The sequence below is a fragment of the Elgaria multicarinata genome, chromosome 1 (genome assembly GCF_023053635.1).
Source record: "Elgaria multicarinata webbii isolate HBS135686 ecotype San Diego chromosome 1, rElgMul1.1.pri, whole genome shotgun sequence".
Classification (NCBI taxonomy): Eukaryota; Metazoa; Chordata; class Lepidosauria; order Squamata; family Anguidae; genus Elgaria; species Elgaria multicarinata.
In genome coordinates, this window is record NC_086171.1 from 167,967,686 (window position 1) to 167,995,438 (window position 27,753).

Here is a 27,753-nt window from a genome sequence, read left to right on the forward strand (position 1 = left end):
TATAAAATTTCCTGATCTCTCCCAAGGTATTTAAACATGATTTTTATGTTAGATCAAACCAATCACCATGCCTCTGCGTTTAAGTTGGTTTGATTTGTCCTAACACAATGCATTAAAGAGAAAAAGCCATCACAAAAAGTGTATTGGGATATTCATTTTTAAGGTGTGCAGGCTCTTTCTTCAGCATCACGACAACCATCACCTGGGTCATGCCCAAAGAATAAGCTGCAACAAGCACTTTCAAAACCTCACTGAAATTTTGTTTAGATGCTTGTTCTCCCAATTACTTGCGAAGCTATAACTTAAATACACTAAACACATTTGCTTTTGGTTTTCCAGATTTGCAAGAAATGCTTAATTAAACTAGGATATTAAATAACCTGCCATTCCCAGGAAGCAACTGAATAATGCACACTGGTGTATACCTATTTGTTTTTCTCGCAATGCTTGTTCTATAGAACAAAGTAATGAACTGCTATTGCATCCCTAGAATACTGAATTCAAAAGCAATATTCAGAGAGGCAGAGCACAAGTGAATTCTGTAAAATAGAGTAAAATGTTTAAAATGTTAACATTTTTACTGCTGTTACAAGCAGTTATTAACTACATTAGTGTTTTCAGGGCCTTCTAAAATGTTTGCTTCTAAGGGGGGGCATATCCCCAGTAAAAGCATAGTAGTTAGCTAGAGTTTGGGTTTCACAGGTTCAAGGTAAAGAAATCTGTTTGCCACCATATATAATGTCTAACAGACTTATTTCACAAAATTAAAGGTGGTAATTGGTTCAAATAGTTGAAGAAAAAACAGAGTCTTAATGACTTTTCAATGCCTATTATACACAGTTGTATCTGTTAAACAAAGGATACCAAGAGAAAAATGAACATTCTACAAAACAATTCTGAATCAGGAGCAGAAAAATATTTAGAGGCTAATAAACAGCTGGCTGACCACAATTATTTAGAGGTAACCACTCCAAAACGTGTATATTTGGAGCAGCTGAGTAGGCTAGATCACCAAGCACTTCATTTGTAATATGGGATAAGTACCATTTTCAAATCAACACTCTGAAAGGAGCAATACAATCTTCCTGCCTATAATATCCAAATCACTCAACCATAGTTAAATTGGCAAAAGTGATTCAAGCTGGATTTGTTTTTGTCCAAGGAAGAACTCAGGACATGTTTACTTTGTATTGTTCAAAAGTACATGAGCCAACATCTAGATCAAAACTGTCATTTCAAGCCAGGATGAACTTGTATTCCCCCTGCTAAAACCCAAAACAGATTTGTAGTGGAAATTATATACTGTAGACATGAGTTGAGCTACTATAAATAGAAGAAAATAGTCTGCACATACCTAGGTTTAAAAATGCATACCGATGTCTGTGGTGTGTGTGTGTGTGTGCATGTGTGAAAGAGACAACCACATGATACTTCATTGCGTATGCATTCTTCCTTTTGGCTTTCCAATACTAGTCAGACAGGCCTGGTCCTTGAAGAGAATACTTGTGAACTGCATCCACATCCACTAGGCTAATTATTTTACAGTGTAATATGTAGATGTCAAAGGATCTGGCTTCAGAACACTAATACTCAACCTCAATTTGAAATGAGATTATGATTGAAAAAGTGTATTATTACAAACATAATGCAGGTGGCACTCCAGTTTACACTAAATACTGCAATTCCTTTATCTAGGTCAAAAAGGTGAAACTCACCTTTTTTAAAAAATTGGCAATACTGATTTATGGGTTAAGGGTTATTACATTGCAAGGACACACTCCTGTCTCAAATATATTGTGCAGGATATCCTATTTTTGTGATGTACCACATGTTTGCTACATCCCTCATGTCTTCCAGTTCATACTCTGTTCCTTGCTTAACCTAGGTAATACTGGCCTCTGCTAACCAGATGACAAGCAGCATTTGCCCTGCAGGAAAGAACTAAGCTAAGCAACGAAGGGATGGGCAAGGGCAAATTATATTCTTTGTTGATGGAAGCCAAGTAGTCCTACTTTTGAGGATTATCAAGAAAAAATAACACTTAAGCAAATGCTCGTAAATTGAAACAGGGACTGCAGCATTATAGAAAGTCATGTTCACATTTGTAAGGAAAAGCCTACCTCAGTCCCCCTCCCAAAAATTTTCAAAATTGCTGTTCCAGCTTCCAGAATGTCTCCCTTAAACCAAGCTTTACATTTTCACAAAGATTCATATAAGCATAAAAAGACGGAAAATTGAAAGCAGAAGTTGGAAGGAAAAGTATGCATTTTGGCTAGCTGGAATGCAATCCTAACCAGGAAAAAGCAAGGATATCAATGGCATGAACAGATAGGGCCTTTCTAAAGACTGAAATACAGAACAGATCAAAAGGTCATTAAAATTACCTTGGCCATTAAAAATAGACTGTGGAACCCCAAACATTCAGAATATTGGAACTTAAAAACACTTGATGCAATTCAAAGTAATTCGTATTCTAAAGATGAATTTATGCCAAGAGGAATTCTATGTGCAAGAATGTATTTGTTTTGGATTCAATTAAGCAAGTTATCTTAGACAAATTTCCCAGCTTTGGAAAACCTATGCTATTTGTTAGCTCTGATCCTCCAAGTGTCAGCCTCAATCTTATTGCTTTACAACTGCAGTAAGCCTTCAAAAATATATCTTTAGTAAGCTGTTAATTTAAATCTAAATGGCTTTCAGATTTTGGTTGGGGTGAACGGAATGGCCAGGAGAGACTGTGACATCAAAACATTATTGTGTAAAGGTTCTCTTTTAAAAAAGAAGAAAGAACTGTACTATTAAAACAGCTAAAGTAAAGGTGGCATTCACAGCCCATGAGTCAAGCCACAACCAAAACCATGTTCTACCCCCTAAGTATATTCTCTTTTCCTTACTCTCTCTCAAAAAAGTTTCTCTCCCACACCACCATTTAATCTTCACCAGACGGGACTTCATCTTCAGACCCTTCATCCCCAGATTTGTCGTGACGAGAACGAACTGATTTCTTCTTTTGTGGAGGACTTTCAGGATCATATTCATCATCTTCTTCGTCATCATCATCATCTTTTGGGGATGGGGTCTTTTCTTTTGATGTCTTTGAAGCTGTGGGACGGCCTGCCCCCTTCCCTTTGCCCTTCACTGGACTAGGTGTGACTGAAAGAAGAAATGTACCAAAATGTAACGAAGCATCTTTCAATTAATTTAAGTGGGGTTTTGTTTGTTTCTTAACACTGCTGTCTAGAAATCTAGGAATAAGATTGTAATAACACTACTGAACAAAGTTTGCTTTACTACAAGGTAACGATGCAGAACAGTTATTCAATGAAGAGTCTGCAATAAATCTGAGGTCCTAGTCTATTTTGTTTCAGCAACAAAACGTGCCAGCCTACAACTGGGGCTATTGATTGCATTTGATCTTCAAGGTGGCAGCAAGACTATTAGAACTGATGCTTGCCTTCCAAGTCCTCTCAACAAATATGAGCACAAAAGGTTACGATACGAGCAGTTTTCATACAGAATGATTTCTGCTACAATATGAAGGAATCACAGCATTTTGAGAAGACAAGTTGGGGATAAGGCAATTTGTGGCCCTACATGCTCCTAAATAATGCACAGCTTTTCAAGTATCATAACTAATTTCGGGCTGTGAGCACAGCCAGCATACATGCATTAATTCTTAAGTTCTCCATGAATACAGAATGCATTATAACAGTCAGGTACATCCGTGATCCAAGCAGTTTAGATAATTCAATCAAAGTATTTAAGCAGAAGTTTCTACCCAAGCTGAAATTTGCACTTTTTTAAAGGCAAGGTTTAACCAAATTAGTATCATTTTCAAGATGTTGTAGTTCTGGGTCAAAGTTCACCATCTTATTTTCATTTGTAATGGAATTAAAGGAACTATTCATTGGGGTTGATAGGCACAAACATCACCTGTTTTAATCAGCACTGGCAAGTGGTCTGAACACAATAGTGGCAACCAAGAATTCATAGAATCCCATCCTGATTCAGCCACTCAGTTCTTTGGACCTTTGGAAAAAAGGAGTAATCTACAATACAGATTACCATATGGCTCTACCATAGTATATAAATTGCCACATATTAATATGAATAAAATGCTAATTGAAAATTGTTTGATTCATATTATTTTAAGCACAAGAGATGAAGAGCTGAGAAAACATAGGCAGTTGCAAACAAAACGCCATTATGTCATTCCTAACAGGAGCAAAGGAAGAACGTTTGAAGCAAGCTCAGCTCACCTGTAGCCTTTAGCCTTGGTTTAGGCATTTTCTTTTCTTTCCTTTCTGGTTTGGATTTCTTAGCCACTTTTTTGTTCTTCTTTTTTGAACTGCCATAGTCACTATCATCATCATCTTCCACAAGGAAGTCTTCATCGCTGCCAGAATCTTCTGTGCAGAGAGAGAGGAATGAAATGTCTCTAAGAAGGGCTGTCCTTGTTCACTTGGAAGAGAGACAGAATGAGGGAGAGAGTCTGGTAGGTTGATCAAGGGACAGGAGTCAGTATTCTTGGCTTCTATAATCCTGAAATATACTTGCTAGAACTTGGAGAAATCATGACTTCTGCGCCTCAGTATTTCCTCATGTGAATCTGCTTTATGACTGGTGACAAGCAGCAAAGTTATTTAAAATAGCAGCTGCATAGGCAAATTTCTCCTTCTCTTAAGAGCTTACCTGCAGGCTCAGCCTGACCTTTTCCTATATCAGCTGCTGCAGGTTCTATATCAATGCCCTTCCCAGCCTGTCATGACTCTTCTCTTGTTTAATGTTCTTCCATCTTGTAGCAAGCTGTAGAAGTGCCCTCTGAAGCCAACGCCAGTAACTTATTATATATGGAATAGCAGTACCTTACTGCTTCATATAACAGAGTTCCATGTTTTGAATCCAGGTGTCCATGATTCTAGTGCATCAGTTCACTGATTCACTGGGTTTCTGTTTATTTGTACATATTCACTGCAAATTTCACATGGGTCCTGCATCTTTAATCATTTAGAGCAAGTGTCTGACAATTTACACAACAGACAAATCAGAAAGCAACATTTAAGATGCAGGCGTTTTAACACATACTGGTTTTAAAACTTTTGGTTATTTCTAAATATAAGGGAATTTGAAGCCCTTTACTGTATCATGATGCCAGATAGGATGGTATTTGTAAATCAGTTTGTTGCCCAGTGCTGAAGATAAAACAGTGACGAATATGGCAAGTTTGTAAATACAAACTAATAGTAATACTGCTTAAAGGCTCTCCACATGTCCTAAAAGATTTTGCTCCCTGAACTTGAGAAACAGCTGTTTTTCTTTCAGTCTTTCTTGCTAACAGAAAAAATGGACATCAAGTACATTAACAATGGTATACATTCAATGCTGAAGAAGCTGAAACAGCAGGTTTGCCTGTCAGGTCAACTTAACCTGGACACCATATCATACATGGTTGCAGTTTATCATATTCATGGTTGCACTATTCCCCATTCGTGTGTGTGTCATCCATTCAACGCCACTTACTTTCCTGGAATGCTGCCTCCTCCTCTTCCTGATCTTCCTCCTCACTGCCCACATCATCCATGAGCATTTCTCGTTGCTTGGAAGCAGCTTTAGATGCTGCCTGTCGCTGCTGACGCACATTTTTGTGGTCTTCTTTCTCATCCTCACTGTCCTCTGTTACAAAACCACCCAAATAATAAATAAATAAATGGACAGTATAGCAGACACTTCCAACTTGGGGCAAGGAATAATCGAAGTAGAAATAACACCTTATCTATTCATGATGTAATTGAGATTTGCTGGCCACTAAACACCTGAAAGCTTCAAATTTGCAATTATTCTGGAGATGTGTTAGGGATAGTTTTAGCACTGCTGTGGGGTTATGTATTTTTTTAAGCTAAGATTTAATTAGAAGTAGTTTAGAAAGCTTTGAGCTTATTCAACTTCTGGAATGTTAGAAACTGTGTGAGTTGATTTCTGTTAGTGTTTTTAGACCAGGGATTGGGAGTTGCTCTATTCTCTGCAGCTATTTGCTTGTATTAGCTTTGGTAGAGAAGCTGTTTGTAAGAATTTGATAGAGAAAGGGTAGGGGTTTATAAAAGGGTCGCTTAGATTAGGGGCACTGCTGAAAGACCAAAAGCCCCTGTCTGTCAAGTGGTCTGGAAGAGACCTACGTCTCCCTTTTTAAGCTGATGCAAAGGTGAGGAGCCTTTTCTAGGAACGTCTCATCCTCAATGCCCAAAATCCCTCCCTCCTTGGATCCATCATCGTCTGAGATTCTGAAAGCATTCTGCACATACTCTCCTAATTGGAACTTTGCATTGCTAAGGACTTGCCATGAAAAGTACTGTGAAGCTTTTCATAGACTTGAACGCTCTTTTGCTGTGGATTGTGTGTCTTTGTCATCAGCTCAGTGTGCTGGCAGAATGAGTTTGATCTACGGCTGTTTAGACTCATGGAGCAAAGCGTTGCCCATGCAAAAGCAGTAGCACAGAACTCCTTGCATCTGTGGGTTTACCCTTCCCTGGATCTTGTTTAAGCCTTGACCATTGTTGCCTGGAGTTACCAAGGCTGGCCTAGCTTTCTTGAGTGGTTTGTTACGCCTTTCAAGAATTTACTCCTTTGATTGCCTGAGGGATCATATCAGGAATCATCCCCCTTTCTTGTACGGGTTTGGGATCCACGTAAGGACTGAATTTCCCTTGTGTTCAGAACCATGGAAACGGCAACAGGGAAACCATGTTGATGGGGATCTCATCACGATAGTAGTGTTTAGCTTTTGACTGTTCTGAAATCTCACTGATTTGGGTGTCCTGTTTCAATTTGCCAGAATATGTGCTTGCCTGAGGGACTGGGAAACCTGACAAGATGTCTCAATGCAAGATACCAATTTGAACTGTTAATGGAGCATCCAGCATTGATTAACTTACAGCTTTCCACACTGTTAGTCAAAGAAGCAGGGCTAATTACTGCTCAATGTCGTAACAGATAGCCTACTGTTCTTTTCCTTTCTATAGCTCTCATCTGAATTAAGGTTTGTGGGATAAATATAAATTCCTTTTTTTAAAAAAAGGGGGGGATATGAACAAAACTAGAACTAAGATGCCAAGGGCAGAAAAAGAGCTAGAGCAGATACTGCTGAATTGGCTTTCATAGGCCAAATTGGTTATTTTAATTAAAATCTGGATTCTTCCAAGTTTTTCTGCAACATCGTTTTAAATTCAATATTTCTGTCCTTTTCTCCCCCTGTAGCCCTTCAATTCTGCTCCAGAGGATTCTCGAACCCTCCAGAGCAGACTGGGGCGGGGCGGGGCGGGGCGGGGGGGAGACTGAGAGGCTGCAGAGTGGAGGGAGATCTATTCCACCAAGAGTTTCTTTTCCACTGGTGGAATGTTGAATTCAAGACACTATCTGTACATGTCTGTACAAGATTTTAGTAGCTGTTAACATGTATTACTTAGGCATTAATTGATATACAGATACTTTATAGGAAAACTCAATACAGTGAGCAACTTGATTTGCATAGTCATTACCTGCAGCTCTTTTCCTGGATTTGGAAGTTGCTCTTTTGTTCTTGTCAGGCTTGGGTTTTTTTCCTTTTTTGTTCTTTTGAGAACTCTCATAGTCACTATCAGCTTTGCCATCACCTGCTCCTAAGTCATCTTCACTGCCAAAATCTTCATCTGAGAGAAAACAATGGAGGGAAATGACGGTTAGATACCTATCTACTACAGGGGAGTACATAATCAGAATGGCCTAACCATTTCAGGACTTAATGCTACAGAACAGTGAGCAAGTGCAGAACAAAAGAAAAATGAATTTAATACTATTATGGCTATTGAGGGTAGGATGCATTTAGGTGTTTCAGGCAACATGTTCTGATACAGATGCCATTATTTTATTTATTTATAACATTTCTATACCACCCAATACCCAAAGCTCTCTGGGAGGTTCACAGAAATTGCAACCATAAAATGCATTGATTAGTTATCCACACTGTATGACATGGGTGCAAAATCTTTCAAAATGGGCCAAATTCCATTTTAGAGAAGCTGGGAGGGGGGGCACATTCCAGTAGAAGAGGCAAAATGGGGTAGGGCCAAAATACCAGCATATTTTAGCTTAAAGCTCTTATTGCTAGTAACTAAAGATTCAGGAGAGGTATTCAGTTTTTAGAGGTGGGGGGGGGGAGATTCACAAAACCCAGGAAACTACCAAATCATCAGTGATTGGGGCAAAGGGTTGCAGACATTTGGGACCCAGTTCAGCACTCAAATGGCCAAATTGGGGGCTTCTCAGAGGGCTGGATTTGGCCCCTGCCCTATGACCCTGCACCCCTGCTGTATGAGATACATGGCTACCTGCTGAGTGTGAATCGTCTCTCTTTGTCTTCAGATCTTTTTCCGAGTCCTCACTGTAAAAAGGAAAACAAATTTTAAGAGTTCTATTTTATGTACTGTCACAAATATTATTTATATATTGGTGTGATTTGAGATTAGAAGATTTCTCCACTGTAGGAAAAGGAGGAAAGCAGTTAGGTTGCACCAGCTGAATAAAAAGAGTTGGCTGAATCTTTTCTCAATTCTGTGGGGTTTTATTATTTTCTTTAAAACATCATCTTCCATAGAACTTGTGCATGATACCATTCTAAAGACAACAAGCCATTTAATTTAATTGCTAAAACAACTCTAGTACTTCCCAAGCTGCAACATAGGATACTTAAGGGAGACCATCTGCAATTTAATTATACAATTTGCATACCAAGGTTATGTCCCTATGACATTCATAATTGGAACAGCACTGTAAGAACTGATTTACAAAGTAAGCTAAATAGCTCGGCAAAATAATTGTGAAACAAATATTTCAGATTTTAGGAATTCAAGGAGTTAAGCATTAAAAGGCAGCAAATAAAAGCACATTCAAGAAATGGAAGTGTGCACTTTGTGGACATCTCTAGCTTTATATTTCTTCCTCTTGGGGTATGAAGGATAAAGGAAAGAGGAAATCTTACACTATCCACCACTTCTAGCATCAATATGGTAAGAAAGAATAAAAGTATTATCAAATACTCTACGCGACTATTTCAGGGCACAGCATTTTACAACCCCTTCCATATTTTACAGCAGAAGTAATGCAGTCTGCAGTGACACCTTCTCAGCCCCACCAGTTTCATTACTGCCTCTCCTGCCAACTTCCACTGTTCCGTCCCTCACTTTTCCTAATGTATGTACGTAGGTATGTATTATTGCATTTATATCCCACATTTTTTCCTCCAAGGAACCCAAGGTGGTGTACATAATCCTCCTCCTCTCCATTTTATCTTCACAACAACCACCCTGTGAGGTGGGTTGGGCTGAGAGTCTGTGACTGGCCCAAAGTCACCCAGTGGGTTTCCATGTCCAAGTGGGGACTAGAACCCGGATCTCCCAACTCCCAGTTCAACATTTTAGCCACTACTCCACACTGGCTCTAATGGAGGAGCAAAGGATGGGGGAACTGTGTTCCACTGGGATTTAATTGCTGCGATCACACATTTTGCATTTCTTGCACACAATTGCTCTCCTCCCCCACCACCACCACAATGCCTCTCAGATCTCCTGGGATCCACTCTCACAGGGCTATAAAAGCACTGTACAGCCAGCCAGATGAATGTGGGGGAGCTGTCTGTATATTTAGCCAAAACTGATTGCTCCCCTCCTCAGTTCAGGAGGAGGAAAGGAATGGTCTGTGTGGGTGGGTGTGAGAGAAAGAGAGTGAATGAGAAAGAGAATGCTGTGCAGAGGAGAGTTCCTGCACAACCGTTGTGTTGTGTGAAGGGCTCCGTTGAGTTTAACGTTGCGTTGACTTTTCCCACTGGCCAGAGTTCCCCAGCAAGAGCAGCAAAAGAAGCAAGATCTGCTCTAGGAGAGCTGCCGGGATTGGGTTTATTTTCCAGCAATGGCTGCCTGGGGAAGGAAAGAGGGTGGAGGAACTGTCAATCAAACTCTGTGTTGAATTTTACTCAACTCCATGGGAGTCCACACTGTGAAGAGAAACGTGTTGCCTGAACTGAGCCACTGTGTAGCTCTGGGGTCTTGAATTTGTTGCCTCTGGACACAAATGTGCCAGACATTTCTTAACCTTTTTTAAAAATTACAATTTAAAAAAAAACTGGGAGGCTAGAAGCATGCTGCAAAGTGCTCCAGCACCATCTTTATTTGGAATGCAAAGAGTTATTTTGTGTTTTGGAACTCAGCTTCCACCTGTCTTGAACTTACAATCTTGGGCAAGTTACTTTTATAAATGGTGAGGTCCCCAATGGCAGCCATTTTGTGAGAGTGTGCACAGTGTTCTCAAAATTCAAACTGTGCTTGCTGACTTTAAAAGGGCTCTGCTATTACATATTTTCCTCCTTAACAGATTTTTTGTGGAAAGAAACAAGATAAAAGCAGTGGGAAAACACAGGAGAGTTACAAGTAGACGATGACAACATCTGGAAACTATAACACACTATCATAATATACACTAAACCGGGGGGGTTAGATTTAAATCAATTTGATTTAAATCACTACTCAGAAAGACTCGATTTAATCATGTGACTCCCCCCCCCAAAAAACTCATTCTTACTAGTATGATTCTTACTAGGTGGATATTAGATTGTAAGCCTATGCAGCAGGGTCTTGCTATTTACTGTTTTACTCTGTACAGCACCATGTACATTGATGGTGCTATATAAATAAATAATAATAATAATAATCTTAATATTTACAACCAGATGAAGGTTTCATTTTTAGAATAACAACTTTTCAGATTAGTTTTAGTTATATCAAAAAGTACTGATTTGGTTATACTATTAGAAACACATCATAGACAGATAATTATGAAATTATTGCAAGGTGAACTATCTCCAATTTAATAGGTTATTCATTCATATTTGGACAACTTTTCTGCTGTACTTTATTGAAAGGAGAAAAATAATCATTACCTTAATAACAATTTAAAGTTTTATTTAACTAAAACAATAACATTATAGCATACGTAGTCTTGTATTTGCTTAAACATCCATGTTTGTTAACTGATATGGTTAAACAAAATATCTTTTTAAAAAAACATAAGACTATCAGCCCAGTCCACACATGAAAAACTTAAAATACTGTCCTCTGTAGCTCACTCATCTTCATCTTCTTGTCAGTTCATAATCTGGAAAAGAAAAACAAGCTTTCCTGCTTTTTCGGGTCCCAAATGATTTCTGAGTCTAAAGGAAGAGAATCTTCTTTCTACGCCAGCAGAAGCAGCTACTGCTGTTAAAAGTGAAATCATTACTTCAACAGTGCTTAAGTGACTTCCACCAGTTCACTGGTGTGACTTTCTTTAAAAAACCATCAGCAAACATATATTTCTTGAACATATGTATATATATGAATATATTTCTTAGCTCTGAAGTTTATTATAGTCAGCATTACAGATGGATGATTGCTGGATACCCATGTCATAGCTAGCTCCTCTTCCTCAGCACTTAAGGTTTGACCCCGGTACTGGATATTGACAATATTTGCGAGAAAATGAGCTGGAGACAATGCTTGTCCCATTCGTTTTTTTAACGCTTAAAAAACATTTCTCATTTTCAATTCTGTCAGTGTGTAGTTCTGTTTTTAAGTGTTCACTCAGTTCCTTCCAAATTTCAACAGCATCAGCAATAAAACAGCTATTTTTCTGTATTTTGTTTAAAGCTTCAGAAATGGTTTTCAGGATGCTCAGCATATGTTCAACATTTCTCTTAACCCCAATGTCGAGGACTTTGGCTGTGACAGTGCCATCTATTTTCTCTCGATTTTGTTCACAAACTGTCATCAGAATAGGCCAGTTCTTGATATACTGATCCAGTCCACTACATAGTTCCATCTAACATCTTGTGGGAGTATTAGCTTGGTTCCACCCATTCTTTTCAGAGCTGCTGCTGCAAATGATTGTTACAGAATTATTTAGCCATTTCAACGACATTAGTCTTTATTTCTGGAACACTGAAGTCTTTGGCTAGGAGGTGCAGCAAATGAGCACTGCAACTATATGTTATTAGCTTTGTATTCCCTTCCTGCTCTTCTAAATTTCTTCTCATCTTGGATACATTTGCAGCATTGTCTGTGACCAAACTACGTACTAGACATTTGAATTTATGTTCACGTTTATAGCTTTTGCTGCCACTTCTTGTAAGTATTCTGCTGTGGGTGCATTTCCTGACGTATCAACTGTTTCTGCAAGGAAGACATTCTCTTCTTCTGTTGTTATACAAGCACATACAACAGGATCATTGTGGACATTACTCCACCCATCAAGATTTAGGTTAACAATTTTACCCTCTAGAGCTGTTGCACATTGCTCCATTTCTCTGTCATACACTTTATCCAGCAGTTTTCCTGCAACATCTGCTCTGCTGGGTGGACTGTATCCTGGTCTCAGTGACTGAACCATATTAATGAAGTGTGGGTTTTCAATCAGACGGAAAGAAGAGTTTGTCATGTAAACAAACAGGGCAAATTTTTTCATCAATTAACTCTTTTCCTAATCTGCTGGTTTTTATTACGAACTTATCTATGGTGGTTCCTGGATGGTCGGCTTTTTTCTTTCTTTTAGGTGATAAAATTGTGGATGTGTGATGTATATGATGTGACTGAAACACTATTCTGGACAGATCTCTGAAACTGTAGAACAGGAGAATGGTGATCTCGAAGGTGGATAGTTTCCAGAATCCTTTATGTTGATGATGGATTCCCCTAAACAAAAAAGTCAATGCTGTTATTTTATTATTTATACCATTTCTGCTTATTTATTATTACTCATTGTATTCACTGCCACTCAGTACTGCCCCCAAAAGGAATATTTTCTTGTTTCAACTCTTTATTTCTTCATAACAACTGTATCAAAATGACAGTAATATGCAGTAATAATATAATTTTGCTCAAACATGACAGTTCCTCAAGGCAGTCTTTAAGAAATTTGATGAAATCAAAACGTTTACCAACCTGAAGATCCTGCCTGTTCAAACATGTTCCTTTTGCCATCTTCATCGCAGCACTTCTCATGACGTTGTTTCATTCCGGCCACCAGGCCTTGCATTTCTTTGTTGCAGTGTTTGCATTTTGCACGCATGCCTGCCTTACCCATAGGTAGAGGAACTTCATTAAAATATTCCCAAACTGGGTCTCTTTTACGGCCTGCTGCCATTATAGATTTTCTCCTCCAGGGAAAGAATAATATGATGAACCTAAGGCTATACACACAAAGATCAAAGACTTGCGGAGTATTCTGCTCAAAAGGTTTCACTTTCATTTTTACTGCTTGCCCCTCTTTCCTCACACTTAGCTTCTTGTCCAGATCTATTCCACTCCTAACAATCTATTCATTGATTTTTTTTTTTGAAACTTAGCACTCAAGAGGTAAGGGGTTGATTCTGTGTACATAGATTTGCAAAGGAACAATGGGATTGTGATCTCTGCAGACACAAATTCACAGTTTTGAGAACTGTAAAACCAAGCAACTGTGATATCGTCTAGATAGAAAAAAACGCCCAATCATCTTACAGAAACCTCTGGAAAAGCATGACGTTGTGAAAGGATTAATGGAATTCATTTACCAAAAAAATTAAACATTGCATGAATATACAGTCTCATGCTACATAATTAAAAACGAATCCTTATTTCATGATTGGACTATAATGTATCTTAAACAGAAAACTATCTTTAGATAGATTTTTCCTCAAAAAGCATTTTATTAAAACAATCCAATTTAAATTTTTTAAAAAATCAATTTTTTTGGATTTTTTTTAAAAAAATCATTTATTTTTATCCACCCTGCACTAAACAAATATAGAAGCCAAAAGCACGATAGAGCAAATAACCTGATGAGATCTATAATCTAGAAGAGCAAAACACATATAATCTATCATAAAATCAGAAACAGAAGTACTATCAATATTTAAATGTTAAAATATTAAGATGATGTTGAAAGTATTAAACTGATGTTAAATTGGAAGAACAGAAAAGTCTTCACTTGGTGCCGGAAAGACAATTAGTGAAGGTGAGCTTCTCTAGAGAGAATGTTCCGTAGTTTGGGGGGTGGGACGGGGACAGGACTGCTTAGCAGGAGTTCTCCAGCATCATTACACTCTGAACTGTACATGGAGGGGGCATTTGGAAAAGGGCCTCCACTGATGATCCTAGGGCTCGGAGAGGTATAACATGGGAAGAGGCGATCCTTAAAATATAGAGGTTGAAAGCCATGGATGACGTTATAGATTAGAACCAGCATTCTGAATTAGGTCCAGAAACAAATCAGGAGCCAACAAAAACAGGGAAGTTCTTGTGTAATATGTTCGTAATGCTCTATCTCAGTTAAGACTCTTGCAGCCATATCCTGCACCAACTGACATTTATGAGCAGCATATGCCTTGTTCAATCTGAGTACATTTCAATCAATATATGCTCATTGAAGATCTACAAAACATTTTAATCCTAGCAGCCTCTGGAGAGTAAAAATTGCTTCTGCGGATTTCCCCATCGAGAGAAGCTTCTGTAAAACCAAAGACATTTCTCCCCATGTATGGTTGTCAGTACACTACAAGTGACTAACATAAGTTGGGAACAGGCAGGCCAGCCTGTAAGTTATTTGCAAGGTGGTCCTAACAGTTCCAAATAACAATACTAGATTACTGTAGAAAGGACAGAACTGTGATGCATAACTTATCATTGTGTCTTATCTACCAAGTGCACATAGATCTTAAGACAGTGGATTCCAGTTCAGGGCAGGAACAGTTCAAAGAGACGTTCTTCAGATAAGGTAGGGTCAGGAGCTCACAACTTTTGGCTTGCCTTAATAGCAAAGGCCAAGATTTGTTGTTGCCAGGACCCTGTCTCTCCCATTGTCCCTGACCTTATATATAAGCACAAGATCAGGTCAGGTACAATTCCTTGCCAGCCCCTCCAAACTCCCAGGAGCCCCAAAATCTATTCCAGAGAAAAATCTAAGAAAAGGGGACTCACACCCTTCATGGACAAACCTGAAACACTTTTTTGTGCAAGTTTAACACACATGCAACATATTACGTTACCCTATATCTATTGTCAATGAGTGTTTCTGTAAGATTTATATTTTCTAATGATCCAAACTTATCCAGGAAAGCATATGGACACTGAATACAAAGCTTTCTATATAACAAACCTAACTATTTGGGAATCCAACTCCAGCTTACCTATCCTCTTGAGAATTCTTTCCAGACCGCCTCTTATTTTTTGCTTCCCTTGGTGATGAACGGATTTTCTTGGCTGGAGGAGCTGAATCTCTGCCATATTCTTCATCTACATAACAAATGAGATAAAACAGTCTTAATGGGAAATTATAAGTTTGCCAGTTAGCATAATTAAATAGTATAACTTTAAAACTATAGCATCATGCTAAAACTGCATAAAACAACAGAATACTTGAGCAGAAGTGTTGAAACCCCGGTTGTTGTTTTTAAATAGGGTTTATAGTTTTCTGCCATTATGATTTGTTTTTATGAACTGGTTGTATTTTATTATTTTACTGTAATTTGTAAGATGGCTTAACATTTGTAAGTCACTTTGAGGGCACTGACAGAAAGTAAGGTATAAACTATGTCGGTTGGGGAGAGATATACTGAGAATTTCAAATGGGTCTGGTTTAATAAAAAAGATAAATCCTGTTGTTTAAGAAGTTAGATGAAGGCTCACAGACAGAGCCAGCAGGGTCACTGGATAAGAACTATATATACACCTAAGAATGGATTAGGAGATGGCTCTTTGTTGTTTGGTTTACATCCCATAATACAAAAAGAAGAGTGATGCCAATTCTCTCAATTTTTTCAAAAACTACTGCTTTTCCATATTAGTGAATAATAATATCCTACAACATAGATTCCTTGGAAGATTAGCAGGGTTTCCTAAATGTGAAAATCTGTAATTGTGAACAAACTTCCCAAATATTTTGACCACCAAAACCAATCCCCTGCATCTGGAAGCCAGGGTGGACTGCTGGGGGTGTTCTAGAACACACTTGGTTCAAACAAAGCAATGGTGAGGCACAAGAGGCTTGGCTAGTGCTGTGTGAATCAAGTGACTATCCCAGAATCCACTGCAATGCACAGGGGTTTATGACAGACAAGGAAGTTCTCTCTTAAAAAGCAGGTAATTGTCTGTGGTATCTTCTGAATCTCTTGCCAGACATAGGCAAAGAATCCTCTCAGAGCTTACATCCTCTCTAATTGGAGGAAGACAAAGTGTTTCCTGGAAGAAAAGCAATGTATTCAAAGCTTAGTTGTAATACCAGAATCCACCCTGGAAACCTGTTGAAGGGTGGGGTATAGAAAATAAAATTTAAAACACTGGGCATAAATTTATAAATACAACCTTTTTCAAAGATGCTGCACTCCACAGTGGTGCTTTGCTCCAGCCTCTCTGTCATAATCAATATTTTACAAATTTTTGCTTTCTTTTATAGAAAGCTGGGAAACGGCTAGTTCAGAAGGCCAAAACAACAGTAGTTTGAGCTCAAACAAACAATATAAACACAACAAATTAGCTTTAAATCCCTGGAAAGGTCTTGCTATTTCTAAATTGATGTAGATCTTGTGCAAATTATAAACTGAACTTAAAAGCCAACAAAACAAAATTAGAAACACAGGAATGCACCATATTTTGTTTTTATTAATTACCACCATAACAACTTCATTCACCAGACATTAGCAACAGCATGCCTGCTTTCCAAGAAAGTAAAAATATATGTACAGGTTCCAGAAACCTTAATACAATTCATTTGGAGTAGGCTAAGGAAGAATGTTTTTCAGAAGCATGGAAATTAAAAAGTCACATGCTACAACTAGCTGCAAAAACTAGCAATTCCAAAGAATCTATTCAAGACAGCACCTCAATATCACCCCTTTATTCAAATGTTCATTTGACTATGTAATTGAAAGCATATTTACTATCTAGAAAGACCCCTAGTCTTTCAAGCATTTGTCGGCCTCTTCTTCTTTCAGTGGCTATGGAAGACTATCTACATTTTTGCCTGGGAATGGTAGTTACCTGCATCATCAGATTCCTGGAACTGTGAGTAGTCTACCACCTTTCTGTTCCTAGGACAGTAAAAGATATTCGTTAAATTTTATCGCATCTATAACCAGCTTTAAAACACAAAAACAGACTACATCTTCACCTACAGATTGTAAAGTCCCCCTGATTTAGCAGCGCCATTATGTACACAAACGTACAGACAAAGCCACATACAAAACAAGCTGCTCCATTCTCCTGAAAATTTGACCAGTCAAAAAAGATTTCGTCAATTATTGACCAGTCAAATAGTGGTGAAGGATTTTAAAGCATTAACTTTTATCAGAACCAAAAAAAAACAACAACAGAATTTGCCTTTCCCAATTCACCATAATTTAATGTCTCTTAGTACACTATCTCATGCGTTTCATATCAATACACAAGTTCAGTTCTTTCAACAGTTGTTTTCTTCTAGTCCCATTCAATCCCTCATGAGAGCTTTATGGACTAGAAACCCAAATTGCATGGAAGGCTCTTTGATTCCTGCAACAAGTCATGGGCAGTGACACGTGGCTGCTTATGTTCCTGCTCAGAGAAGATTGGGGGTGGGGGGAGGGGTCACTAGAAGCAACAGGCATTCCTGGCTTTGTGAACTACTTGAAAATAATTGCGCACAGGCAAGAAGGCAATCAACTGACAATATCTGGAGGATCAATGTTCTGCACACACTAAAACTTCCATTCATGATTTGGAATAAACCAGTTCTAGTACCTGCTGGTGAAGAAGCAACCGAGTTAGTTATGTTTCTATTTTTTTGTAAACTGGTTACAGATTTAGTAAATTGTTGGAAGAATCAACTTTTTTAAAAAGTGAATTTTTCAAATAGTCTTTGAATATTTCCATTGCTGTTGAAGGAAGTAATTAAGAACAGCTTTTTGAATCCTGATAGAATAAATGACTTCGGATGCACTTTTGTCCTATACTGTTTTATACATACTGTTATGGAATAAAGCTATCTTACAATTAGTGCTACTTATACAAAGTGAGAAATTTAATGTCTTTTCCACATACATTTCTGCACATTGTAGGCACATATACAATGGCTAGGTTTGTACAACACACTAACTCATACTCACTGGTTGAGTCTGGTTGTTGTTGAATCAGGGTGTTAGTTGAACTGTGGGTTAGCATGCTGTCGGAACCCTGGACATTTTCTGCAATGGCTTGTTAACCATGCAGTGTGAATTATTTTTCTTGAACAAGCCACCTTGAGAACTCATGGTGTGTTGTTGGGTTGTTCAGGCTGTTAACAAGCCACGTTGCATGTTTAACAAACCAACCTGCAGAAAATGTCCTGGGTTCAGACAACACGCTAACCCACAACAAACAATTCAACTAACAACCTATACTTATCCACTGAGTGTGAGTTAGTGTGTTGTGTGAACAGCTCGAGGCTGCATTCAGACATCACAACTGGTTTGTTGTGATGAGAATGAGCTGTGGCAAGCATCAGGCTCACACTCTCCCTTCTTTCCTCTTAGGTAAGGGATGGAAACTTGAAGCTTCCCTTTGCAGTTTGGAACAAACTGCACTTTCCTGTTTTATCCAAATACCACGAGGTTTGTTAATGAACTAGCATCTGGAGACAGTGAGCATGCAGCCTATTCATTTGACCTGCCTGCAATATGATTTAACTGTAAACTTTCTGGATTGACTGTCTGGGCTTGTAGCACTGTATCATGGTGGTTCTATTTCTACTAGTCTAGTACAAAGAGAAAAATACATGCAAACTTTAAAATAATCGCAAATGAAGTTATTTTTGAGACAAACCAGTATAGCAGGATACTAAAAGTTGCAATCGCCATCTTGACGCAAAACTTCATGCTGGACTTATTACAGGGCAGGTAGGAAGACCCACTCCAAACACCCACCTCTGAAGCTTCTTCCCGGGCTATGAGAAGGGGATAGACCATACTCCAAAGAAGAAGTGATCCACTTCCTGTTGGATCACAGCATACTTTTTCCAAGTCTGGGAAGAAGTTTCAGTAGCTAGCATGGGGACTTTGAATGCCTAACTCAGCTCAATCCTATGCCTATAGCTGTATGTGCATAGCCCCACCACCAGAAAGTCTTGTTCTATGCATGGAGGCCAAGGAGGATGACATCACATCTGTGACATGGGGGTGGTGGTTCTGTAGCGCAACCCCACTCCCCATTTGAAGCAAGCTGTTTAAATAACTTCCGAATAGAATACCAGTTAATGTGTAGAAACGGTAGAAATGCTGTTGCTGTAACTTTTTGACGCTGGTAGAATACTTCATTGATGGGTATCTAACATCTTTTCTGTTACATCCCACACATTATCCAGAGGCTTCCTCTCTGTGCATAATGAAAATAAGATGCCAATGACAGAAGACCACCTATATTTCTCACAGACACAACAGTGATATTGAATTGGCTCTCCATATGATGTACCACTATCCCTATATTTGCCTCTTCATATATTTTTTCCCAATAAATACATTTGTTTTCCACAAAAAACACATAAGGTACAAAAAAACCCACTACAAACTACATATACTACTACACCACACATACATCTAGTAAAATAAACACAATACATAAGGCTATATTTCATTTAAAGCGCTCTTCATGTCAGACGGCAAACATCCGTTGTTTCTATATTGGCAGGTATGACTTTCTGCCTCTTCATATATTGACTTAACAAGAGTTAGAACAGTTGTCTTATTGACATGACTTAATTTCTACTGCATCAGAACATCTGCCAGTAATGATTTCCTTACAACATGATGTATTTGAAAGCAGATCGTCAGACAAAAACATTACAAGTTCAACAGGGATCCACAGTATTTGGCTGGCCTTCATAGCAAAGCCAAAATTCATTCACCAGAAAGTCTGAAGATCAGCCTTATTATCAAAGTCATGAAATTTTGTTACATGCAACATGCTTATTTCATAAGGCAGTCTACTTCTTAGCTATGGCCTGCCTTGTGGAATAAGCCACAGAGGGCCAAAGGTGGGACCAGGGCGCGGCCCCAGGTGAGGCTTGGATCTGCTCTGGGGCCCTTCCAGCACCGCAGCTCTTCCTGGTCAGTGCAACCGAGGGTCTTTCGCCTTTACAGGGTCCGTGCAGTTCAGGGCGGGGAGTAGATTCTGCATTCCGCCATTACAAAGCAGTTATTGGGAGCGTTCATAAAATCCATAATGCCTCATCAATCCTGCTGAAATTTACACGTACCAGAAAGAAATTCTAGCCCCCCTAGGAGGAGGGCTTTCTCCGCTGTGGCACCCCGGTTGTGGAACGAGCTCCCCAGAGAGGTCCGCCTGGCGCCTACACTGTACTGCTTTCGTCGCCAGCTGAAGACCTTTTTATTCACTCAGTATTTTAACACTTAATTTTAACTTAAATTTAACTGTTTTAACTCCGTATTTTAATCTTATATCAACTTTGCTGTGTGGTTTTATCCTGGTTGCGCTTTTTATACTGTATTTCGTAATTGTGTTTTTAACCTGTTGGGTGTTTTATTGTGGTTTTAATTTTTGTGAACTGCCCAGAGAGCTTTGGCTATTGGGCGGTATAAAAATGTAATAAACAAATAAATAAAAAAAAGTGTACAAATCTTTTGATGTAGTGCAATCCAGTCTACTTCCTTTATTGTTTATTTCTTCTTTCTGCTGATTCCATATACAAGCTTAGCTGAACATTATCTTCAGCTGCCTACCGTACACATGGTGTTGTACCATCTGTTTTGAAAGAAACACAAATTAGACCTCTGCTTTAAAAAAAATAGTAATCCCACTCTTATGGATAACTCTCACCTCTCTCTAAGGTCTAACTCAATGAGACATTAAATGCATCTTGTGTTTGCATTTACCATGCAAGGTTTTTAAAACTGCAAATTGCATCTGCTAGGATGGTTGATAATTAACCTAATCAGAGCAGGTATGGAGGAGGAATTTAACCATTTCTCCCCTGCTGTGATCCTGAGGAAAATCCTTTATCTGAAACTGGTATGTGCTTGGGGGTGGGGGCAGGGGAGTAGTTCCAATTCACTATTAGAACTTGTGAGCTTGGGGCAAAGCTGTGAACTAAATGGAGGGATCTTATGTTTAACCATGATCTCCATCATTAGCAGCACTGGTTTTTGTTTTGTTTTTTTAAAAAAGCACATACACACTGGCCCAGTTTGCATATCACAGCTATGAACTGTGTACTGGCTGCTGCCCGCCCATTCCAACTGAGTTAAACAACTTCTCCAAACACTCACAATCAACCAGAAACACAATAGAAAAACCTGCAACATCTATTTACCCAGAAGTAATGATGGGAGGAATATACAAGCCAGAAGCAACGATCCCTTTCAAACTGCTTTCAGGTCTCTGGTGGGAAAAAACCCTAACAGATCACAATATTGAGGCTAGTGAATTAAACATCAAACTCTTTAGTAGTATATCACCATCAGCACTAAAAAGTATCATGATAACTATGGATAAAATTAGCACCTAAAAACCCATATAATGCTATTTAAACAATACTACCATCTTTAGTTTTTCCTAATCAAAGTAAGTTTCTGAAAGATCAATAGCTTCTAATTCTAAACTTTCATTGTTATCGCCATGGACTGAAAATTTGCAGACTGAAACAAGCTTCTCTACTTTTACATATTAGCTTGTATCTTAGTTTGATGCTATATTTTCTACAGGTTTTTTTCCCCACATGTTACAGAGGATGAAGGAATCTGGAGGAGAAATGACAATTTGAAAGAAAGATATGACTAAAATACACAAGAGTTGATATTATTTAATACTGTAGACCAGGGGCAGGCAACTTGTGGTCCTTACGCCTTCAAACTGCTTTCTAATACCTATGTAATCAACTTGTAGGCTAAAACACGTAGAATGCCACAAGTTGATTACATAGTTAGTAGAAAGCAGTTTGAAGGAATAAGGGGCAGCTAAAACAGTATTTTAAGACAGCCTTGTATTTAAGCACACGTCTGGTAAAGGAGACCAGGAATTTCATGCAGGTTAGTGATTGGGCTGCAATGCACCCAGCATAGAAACCAAACAGGCTGTTAGAGGAGAGAATTTCCCTCCTCTGTGCCAAGCATAGAAATGAAGGTCACTCCTTTGATAGCTCCAAGCAGGCTAATAAGTTTTTGCACGCTAGTAACTTGTGTGGTTATTTACAAAACAGATTTTAAAACCTTTTCCTTAAAAATATTGCACAATTCTAAGAGAAAGAAAAATTGTTCATGTCCTTTTTTAATCCCCCCAATCCAATTTCAAATCTCAATTCTTTACTTTAAAGATTAATATTGCACCCCCTATTGAATAGCAGTTTACACTGCCCCTTCTTCAAGTAAACCACTAGATAAAGCAGAGAGAGCACAACTACAAGTACAATGCAATTCCATGGGAGCACACAAATGGCTCAGAATATGGGATTTTGCTTCCTGATCATATCAGCTTGCATGTGTTTTTTTTGGAGGGGAGGGGCTTCTAACTTTTGCATCTTCGAAAATGTGCTTGAAAGTATGTGGACCATGTTTGAAAATGCAGAAGCCAAAAAAGTGACTTAAAAGGATCTTGAGTGGTTTGGAAGGAGGTGGCTTCTGTGGACCTGGGGCAGTATCTAATGGGGTACAGTGGCCCAGATGATTCCGTTCCACAAGCTACAAAAGCACTACTGGGAGGAACAAGAAATGAGCGGAAACACTTATTTCTAGAATGGTGCAGGTCAGAGGAGCTCACATTTTTGATCCAGAAATGCGCATTTCTGCTCATTTTGGCACTTCCTGTAGGAAGCATTAAATTTGTGCTGTGCAAGCATTGGGTCCCACTTACACAATGGAATCAGCAGGAGGGGCCGCTCGCTGAACTGCCCCTTTGGATACTGCCATGGTTATAAATATTTAAATTAGTAAATCAAGCAAGTTTACATTAGCAAAATAAACGATATTATATAAATCTGCTCAACGTTTTATAGAACGAATTGCCGGGACACAAATTTTTGTTTCTATTTAAGCAGACTATTGCCCAGGATATAAGCCTCACCTCTACCTAGGTAGAATCCCTCTCACTGGACATCAACTTGGGTCACATAGGATAAAAACAATGTTGAATCCTCAACAAACAAACTATTTCAAGTGCTGATGATTTCAATAGACATAAGAACCTGCCTTCAGATTTCCTATGAATGGATATTGTCAGTAGTTATTGGTATGGACATTACCTCTTGGAATCAAGTACACAAAAAAGATAGAAAATAGGCTCATAAGACATAATTATACCATTGCAGCTTTAATAAATTAAAAGACCCCAATATTGATTTTAAAATGTATATAATCAGAACATCTTTCAAGTCTGAAGCTTTGAGCAATCTCCAGGGAGTCAGATGCTACGAGGAACTTTCAGTGTTTATGGAGCTGCAATCAAAAAAGTACTTCTACATTTTCTTGGTCTATGGGATCACTTTGAAGCACAGGGAAGGAGATGATCTCCAAGAAATGTAGGGCCAAAACCACTTACTGTACAAGCCTATACACATCTACTTAGATGCAAGTCCCACTGGGACTTAGTCTCAGGAAAGTGAATACATGATTGCAGGGTTTTATAAGTCATGACAGTATCTTGACACCCAATGCAAGAAGCACCCAATCATTACCTATAGTATCCCAGGTCTGAACACTTAATCAGAGAAGTTGAACCCACAGTGACAGGTAATTGCAGCTTTGCATATCACAAGAAGCAAATCATTCAAATCAATGTATTCAGCAATAAATTAAATTAGCATCGCATATCCTCAAAATCTATTTCTGATTATTCTAGTGAGGTATGAGTGTGCACACACCTTCCAGTTAGGATGCGAATTCGGATGTATATATTAACTAAGGACAGAAATGGTACTAAAATTCATTTTAGATGGGACATTGAAGAAAACATTAAAAAGGATAAACTACCCAGGCCAATGGAAACTTCATTGTTAGAGAGCTCCGGCTATTGGGTGGTATAGAAATATAATAAATAAATAAATTTCTACAAGATATTAAGTGGTATGTGATACAATTTGGGATGTATTTGCAAATTAAACGTTTTGTGCAGGTTTGGTTAGCTTCAAGGACTGCCAGCTCCACTTTAAGTGCCCTTGCTGTGTATCTCAGTTCATATTTATTAATACTGAGTTAAAGACCAAATCAACTTTAGACCTTCCCAAAATCAAATGACTTTCCCTTAAACCAAAATCTAAATAGCAAGACTACGTTGTATAATTAATTAAGCATAATTTAAACAGGGTTACTGAGATCAAAATACCATTTTCTCTTCTTCAGTATCCCAGTGGCCCCATGCAAAGAAGTTATTAATATACACTTACAGTTCCCAATGAATGTGTTAATATACTTCGACAACTTATTGTTCCTTAAATAAAAGCCCCTTGCAGAACTACACAATTAAGGCACTGGGGTACAAGATCTAGCAGGAATCCTACTTAATTGCACATTTAATCAAGCTTAAGCAGTCCTGTTTTAACATTTGCAGGTGTGATTCAAGAAAGCAAAGTAGAATGTTTATTCCGTTGCAGTTCCAAAACACAATAGGAAACTCTTAGAACCTTTGTAAAACACTGCCTTAAAAGCCAGTCTGATGCAGTGGTCAGTGCTGGAGTGGACTTTGATTGGGGCAGCCTGTTCAGCCATTGACGTGACTGAGAAGCTAGGCCAAATCACTATCAGTGTCTGACCTACAACAGGTGATAGTTATAAGAAAACTGGGAGAATTAGAAATATAGTAAGTGGTTTCACAATTTTTGGCTGGACTTAGTAGTGAAACCAAAAATTGCAGTTAGCAGCAACTAAGCTGGTTTCATAACACCTGGCACCCAGGGTGGCGGGAAGTGCCTCTGCTGATACACAGACATGGAAGCACCTTTTGAGTGGAGAACATGCTAGCTTGGCCAGTGTGCTTTGGCAGAACAGCAGTCCAAAAAGAAGCTCTTGCAGGAATGTAGGCAGGAAGCATTCCAATTCAGTTGAGGAACTTTGGGCCTCAAATGCCTCCAGCTGAGCCAGCATGCTCCTTATTTCCCTTCCCCTCAGTAGGGGGTGGGGGAGATGCTTCCTTGATTGTTGTGTGGCCAAGATGCCCAGAACACCTTGAGTAAGCAGCAGCTAAACTGACCGGGGGGGGGGGGGGAGAGACACTGGCATGGACACAACTATCATTATTTTTGGCTTAACTATTAAGGCCACCCAAAAATCATGTACACTTGCAGCATCCTGTCCCCTAAGGTTCTAATCCCTAGTCAGCCATGTCGCTTACTGGAGAGCCTTGTGAGCCAGTCATTTTCTTTCAGCCTAACCTACCTCACAGGATTGTTGCGAGAACATATAATTAGTGGCACAACCATGCACACCATCCACAGCTCCTTGGAAAAGAAAAAGACCAGAGAACACAGCCTTTCATACGTGGCAACAAAACATGGTCATGCTTACTTTTTATTCAGTCCATTGCTGCAATCAGACCCCATGACACACACCCCCACACAAAAAACAACATGCACAGCGTCCTCACGTGCACACCTTCCCAAAAGGGAGCACCTTTGGCTCGAACCCTCGTGCGAGCAAGCTGATGGACTAGCAATACTGTACGAAATGACACAGTAAGTGCACGTCGTCGCTCGAAGCTCGTTGCACGAAAGGCAGAGTAACAACGCGTGCCCCCCTCCCCTTTCCCCAAAGCAAAGACACACACGACTCTCTCCGCCAGTGACGCGCGAGGCTTGCCTTCGCTCACTCGATCTACACCGACGACGTGCACAGATAAAGAGCTCCGGATACAAACGCTTCCTCCCCCGCAGAGACATGGACTTTGCTTGCGCTAACCTTAAGGGGCAGCATTGCATCCTGTAAGAAGGGACCTGCAGGGCGGCGGCAGCAGCGTGCAGCCGACTGCCGAGGAAGAGCAGCAGCACGCTGCATGCCTGCACACGCCCCTCCCCTCTCTTCTCCTCTCCCGCCATACCCCACTCCTGGCCGCCTTCCCTCCCTCGCGTGGGACGAGGCCAGGTCCGCTCGCTTCCCCAGCAAAGGGCCCTGGGAGGCCTACGGGAGGGGAAGCCACGCCAGCCCCGGGCCTTTCTCCATTTGCAGAGGGCTCACCTGACGGGCCTAGACATCTTGGATGGTTCAAGCGAGGCCCTGAGGCGGGCGCTAGCGACTCAGGCGGCAAAATAACCGAGCAGGGTCGGCGCCGTTCTTGCTCGCCCTCCCGGGGGGCGTTGGTCCCCGGGCCCAGCGACTCAGGCTGCCGCCGCCGTCCCGCGCCCCAGACTTAGCTCTTACACCGCCAATCGCCACTGCTCGCCGCTCCCCCCTGCAAAATGGTCGCACTTCGTCCAGCAGAGGAGATGCGCCGAGCTGAGAGGGCGGCGCAACCTACTCGGCTGGCATCTCCTCCCTATTTTTCTCATTGGGCGTTGCGCGGCATTGCTGCGTCTCATTGGCGCGTTCGAACCATCACGGAAGCGACGGCCCGCCTCCTCTCCTAAGAGCGGGAGGAGAGCCCCTTCTCGTTAAAGCTAATATGAGAGCTGAAGCCAACAACAGAAAAACCTGGCGGGGGTTGACGAGGGCAGATTCGCTAGGAGCCTGCTTCGATTGCCGTCCAATTCAAAAGCGAAGTCCTCTTTCGTACATGAGAGAATTAGCCTTATTCATGTGTATTTATTAGCCGTAGATGAAACGGCATGCAACCAAAACCAAAAGGCAGATTCGAGAACTAAAGGCTGGGCTAGGTTTTTGGAGGGAAAGGAGAATCGGATTCAATCCCGTCCCACGTATCTCTGACACCTATCGCGATGCTTGCATAGTTAGTGCTTATGTATTCAGCTCTAGATTTGTTGGAGGACCACGGGGAGGACGTTTTCCCTTTAAAAGGGAACTATCTAAAAGTACCCGCTTCCTATCCTACACACACCTTCACGTGACAAGCAGCAGATAACAGCCTCTCCTCCCTTGTTCTGCCCATTCAGCAGATGCTGGACGAGAGGAGCTGGCAACCCCTCCAGAAGACCCACCTCCATGTGGTGACACCTTCTCCGAGTTTTGACACTTCTGTATGCAATCAAAAGAAAAGGCTACAGTTGCTCCAGCCTCTTCTGTCTGCTCACTCTCTCTGGGCGCCAAAGCAGGGACGATTAGACCCACAAGACTGCTTAGATAGAGTGCAAATAGATGCCTTTGCTTGACTTCTCTCTGGACAATGCAGCACAGAAGGTTGGCCATGCAGCTGTACTCTCCACACCACCCATGAGAGAAGATGAGTGAACAGGTAGTGGTGGCCACTGCCCTTCCAAAGTGTATCCACCATTTGCTTAGTCACTTCTTTTCCTCTCCACCGCGCACTGAGAGCGGGTCAGTAGGCCATTGCTTCCCCACCCCCACCCCCTAGGCAAAACCCAATCCTTCCTACTGCCTCATCCAGAGATTGAAAGTACAAGCAGGTAGAGCATTGCAGGGGGAGATGGCAGGCAATCAATCAACCACGACCATAATTTGCCTGTCCTTGCTTCCCAGAGAAGAGTTGTGTGATCGTGTGGAGTCAGCAGCTGCTTGTGCAAGGAACAGCTACTGCCTCCTCTTGCTCACCCGTCTCTTTTTCTGGATCGCACAGCCGGGAAGATTTGGCTCACTGAGCA

At 40.1% G+C, this 27,753-nt stretch overlaps 1 protein-coding gene across 2 annotated transcripts; it reads right to left on the reverse strand.

The window, feature by feature from the left end:
• Window positions 1-1,725: 1,725 nt before the first annotated feature.
• On the reverse strand, window positions 1,726-26,383 carry NUCKS1 (nuclear casein kinase and cyclin dependent kinase substrate 1). Of its 2 annotated transcripts, XM_063142555.1 has the most exons (8): window positions 26,216-26,383; window positions 17,073-17,122; window positions 15,224-15,329; window positions 8,361-8,413; window positions 7,533-7,682; window positions 5,521-5,673; window positions 4,260-4,409; window positions 1,726-3,153 (listed from the first exon to the last, which is right to left on the reverse strand). In XM_063142555.1, the coding sequence occupies exons 1-8, from the start codon at window positions 26,230-26,232 to the stop codon at window positions 2,930-2,932; spliced, it is 903 nt and encodes a 300-aa protein (XP_062998625.1). In that variant the 5' UTR covers window positions 26,233-26,383; the 3' UTR covers window positions 1,726-2,929. The 2 variants fall into 2 exon arrangements, with proteins under 2 accessions (XP_062998625.1, XP_062998634.1); XM_063142564.1 differs by lacking the exon at window positions 4,260-4,409 and having other exon boundaries at window positions 26,216-26,381.
• Window positions 26,384-27,753: the final 1,370 nt, after the last annotated feature.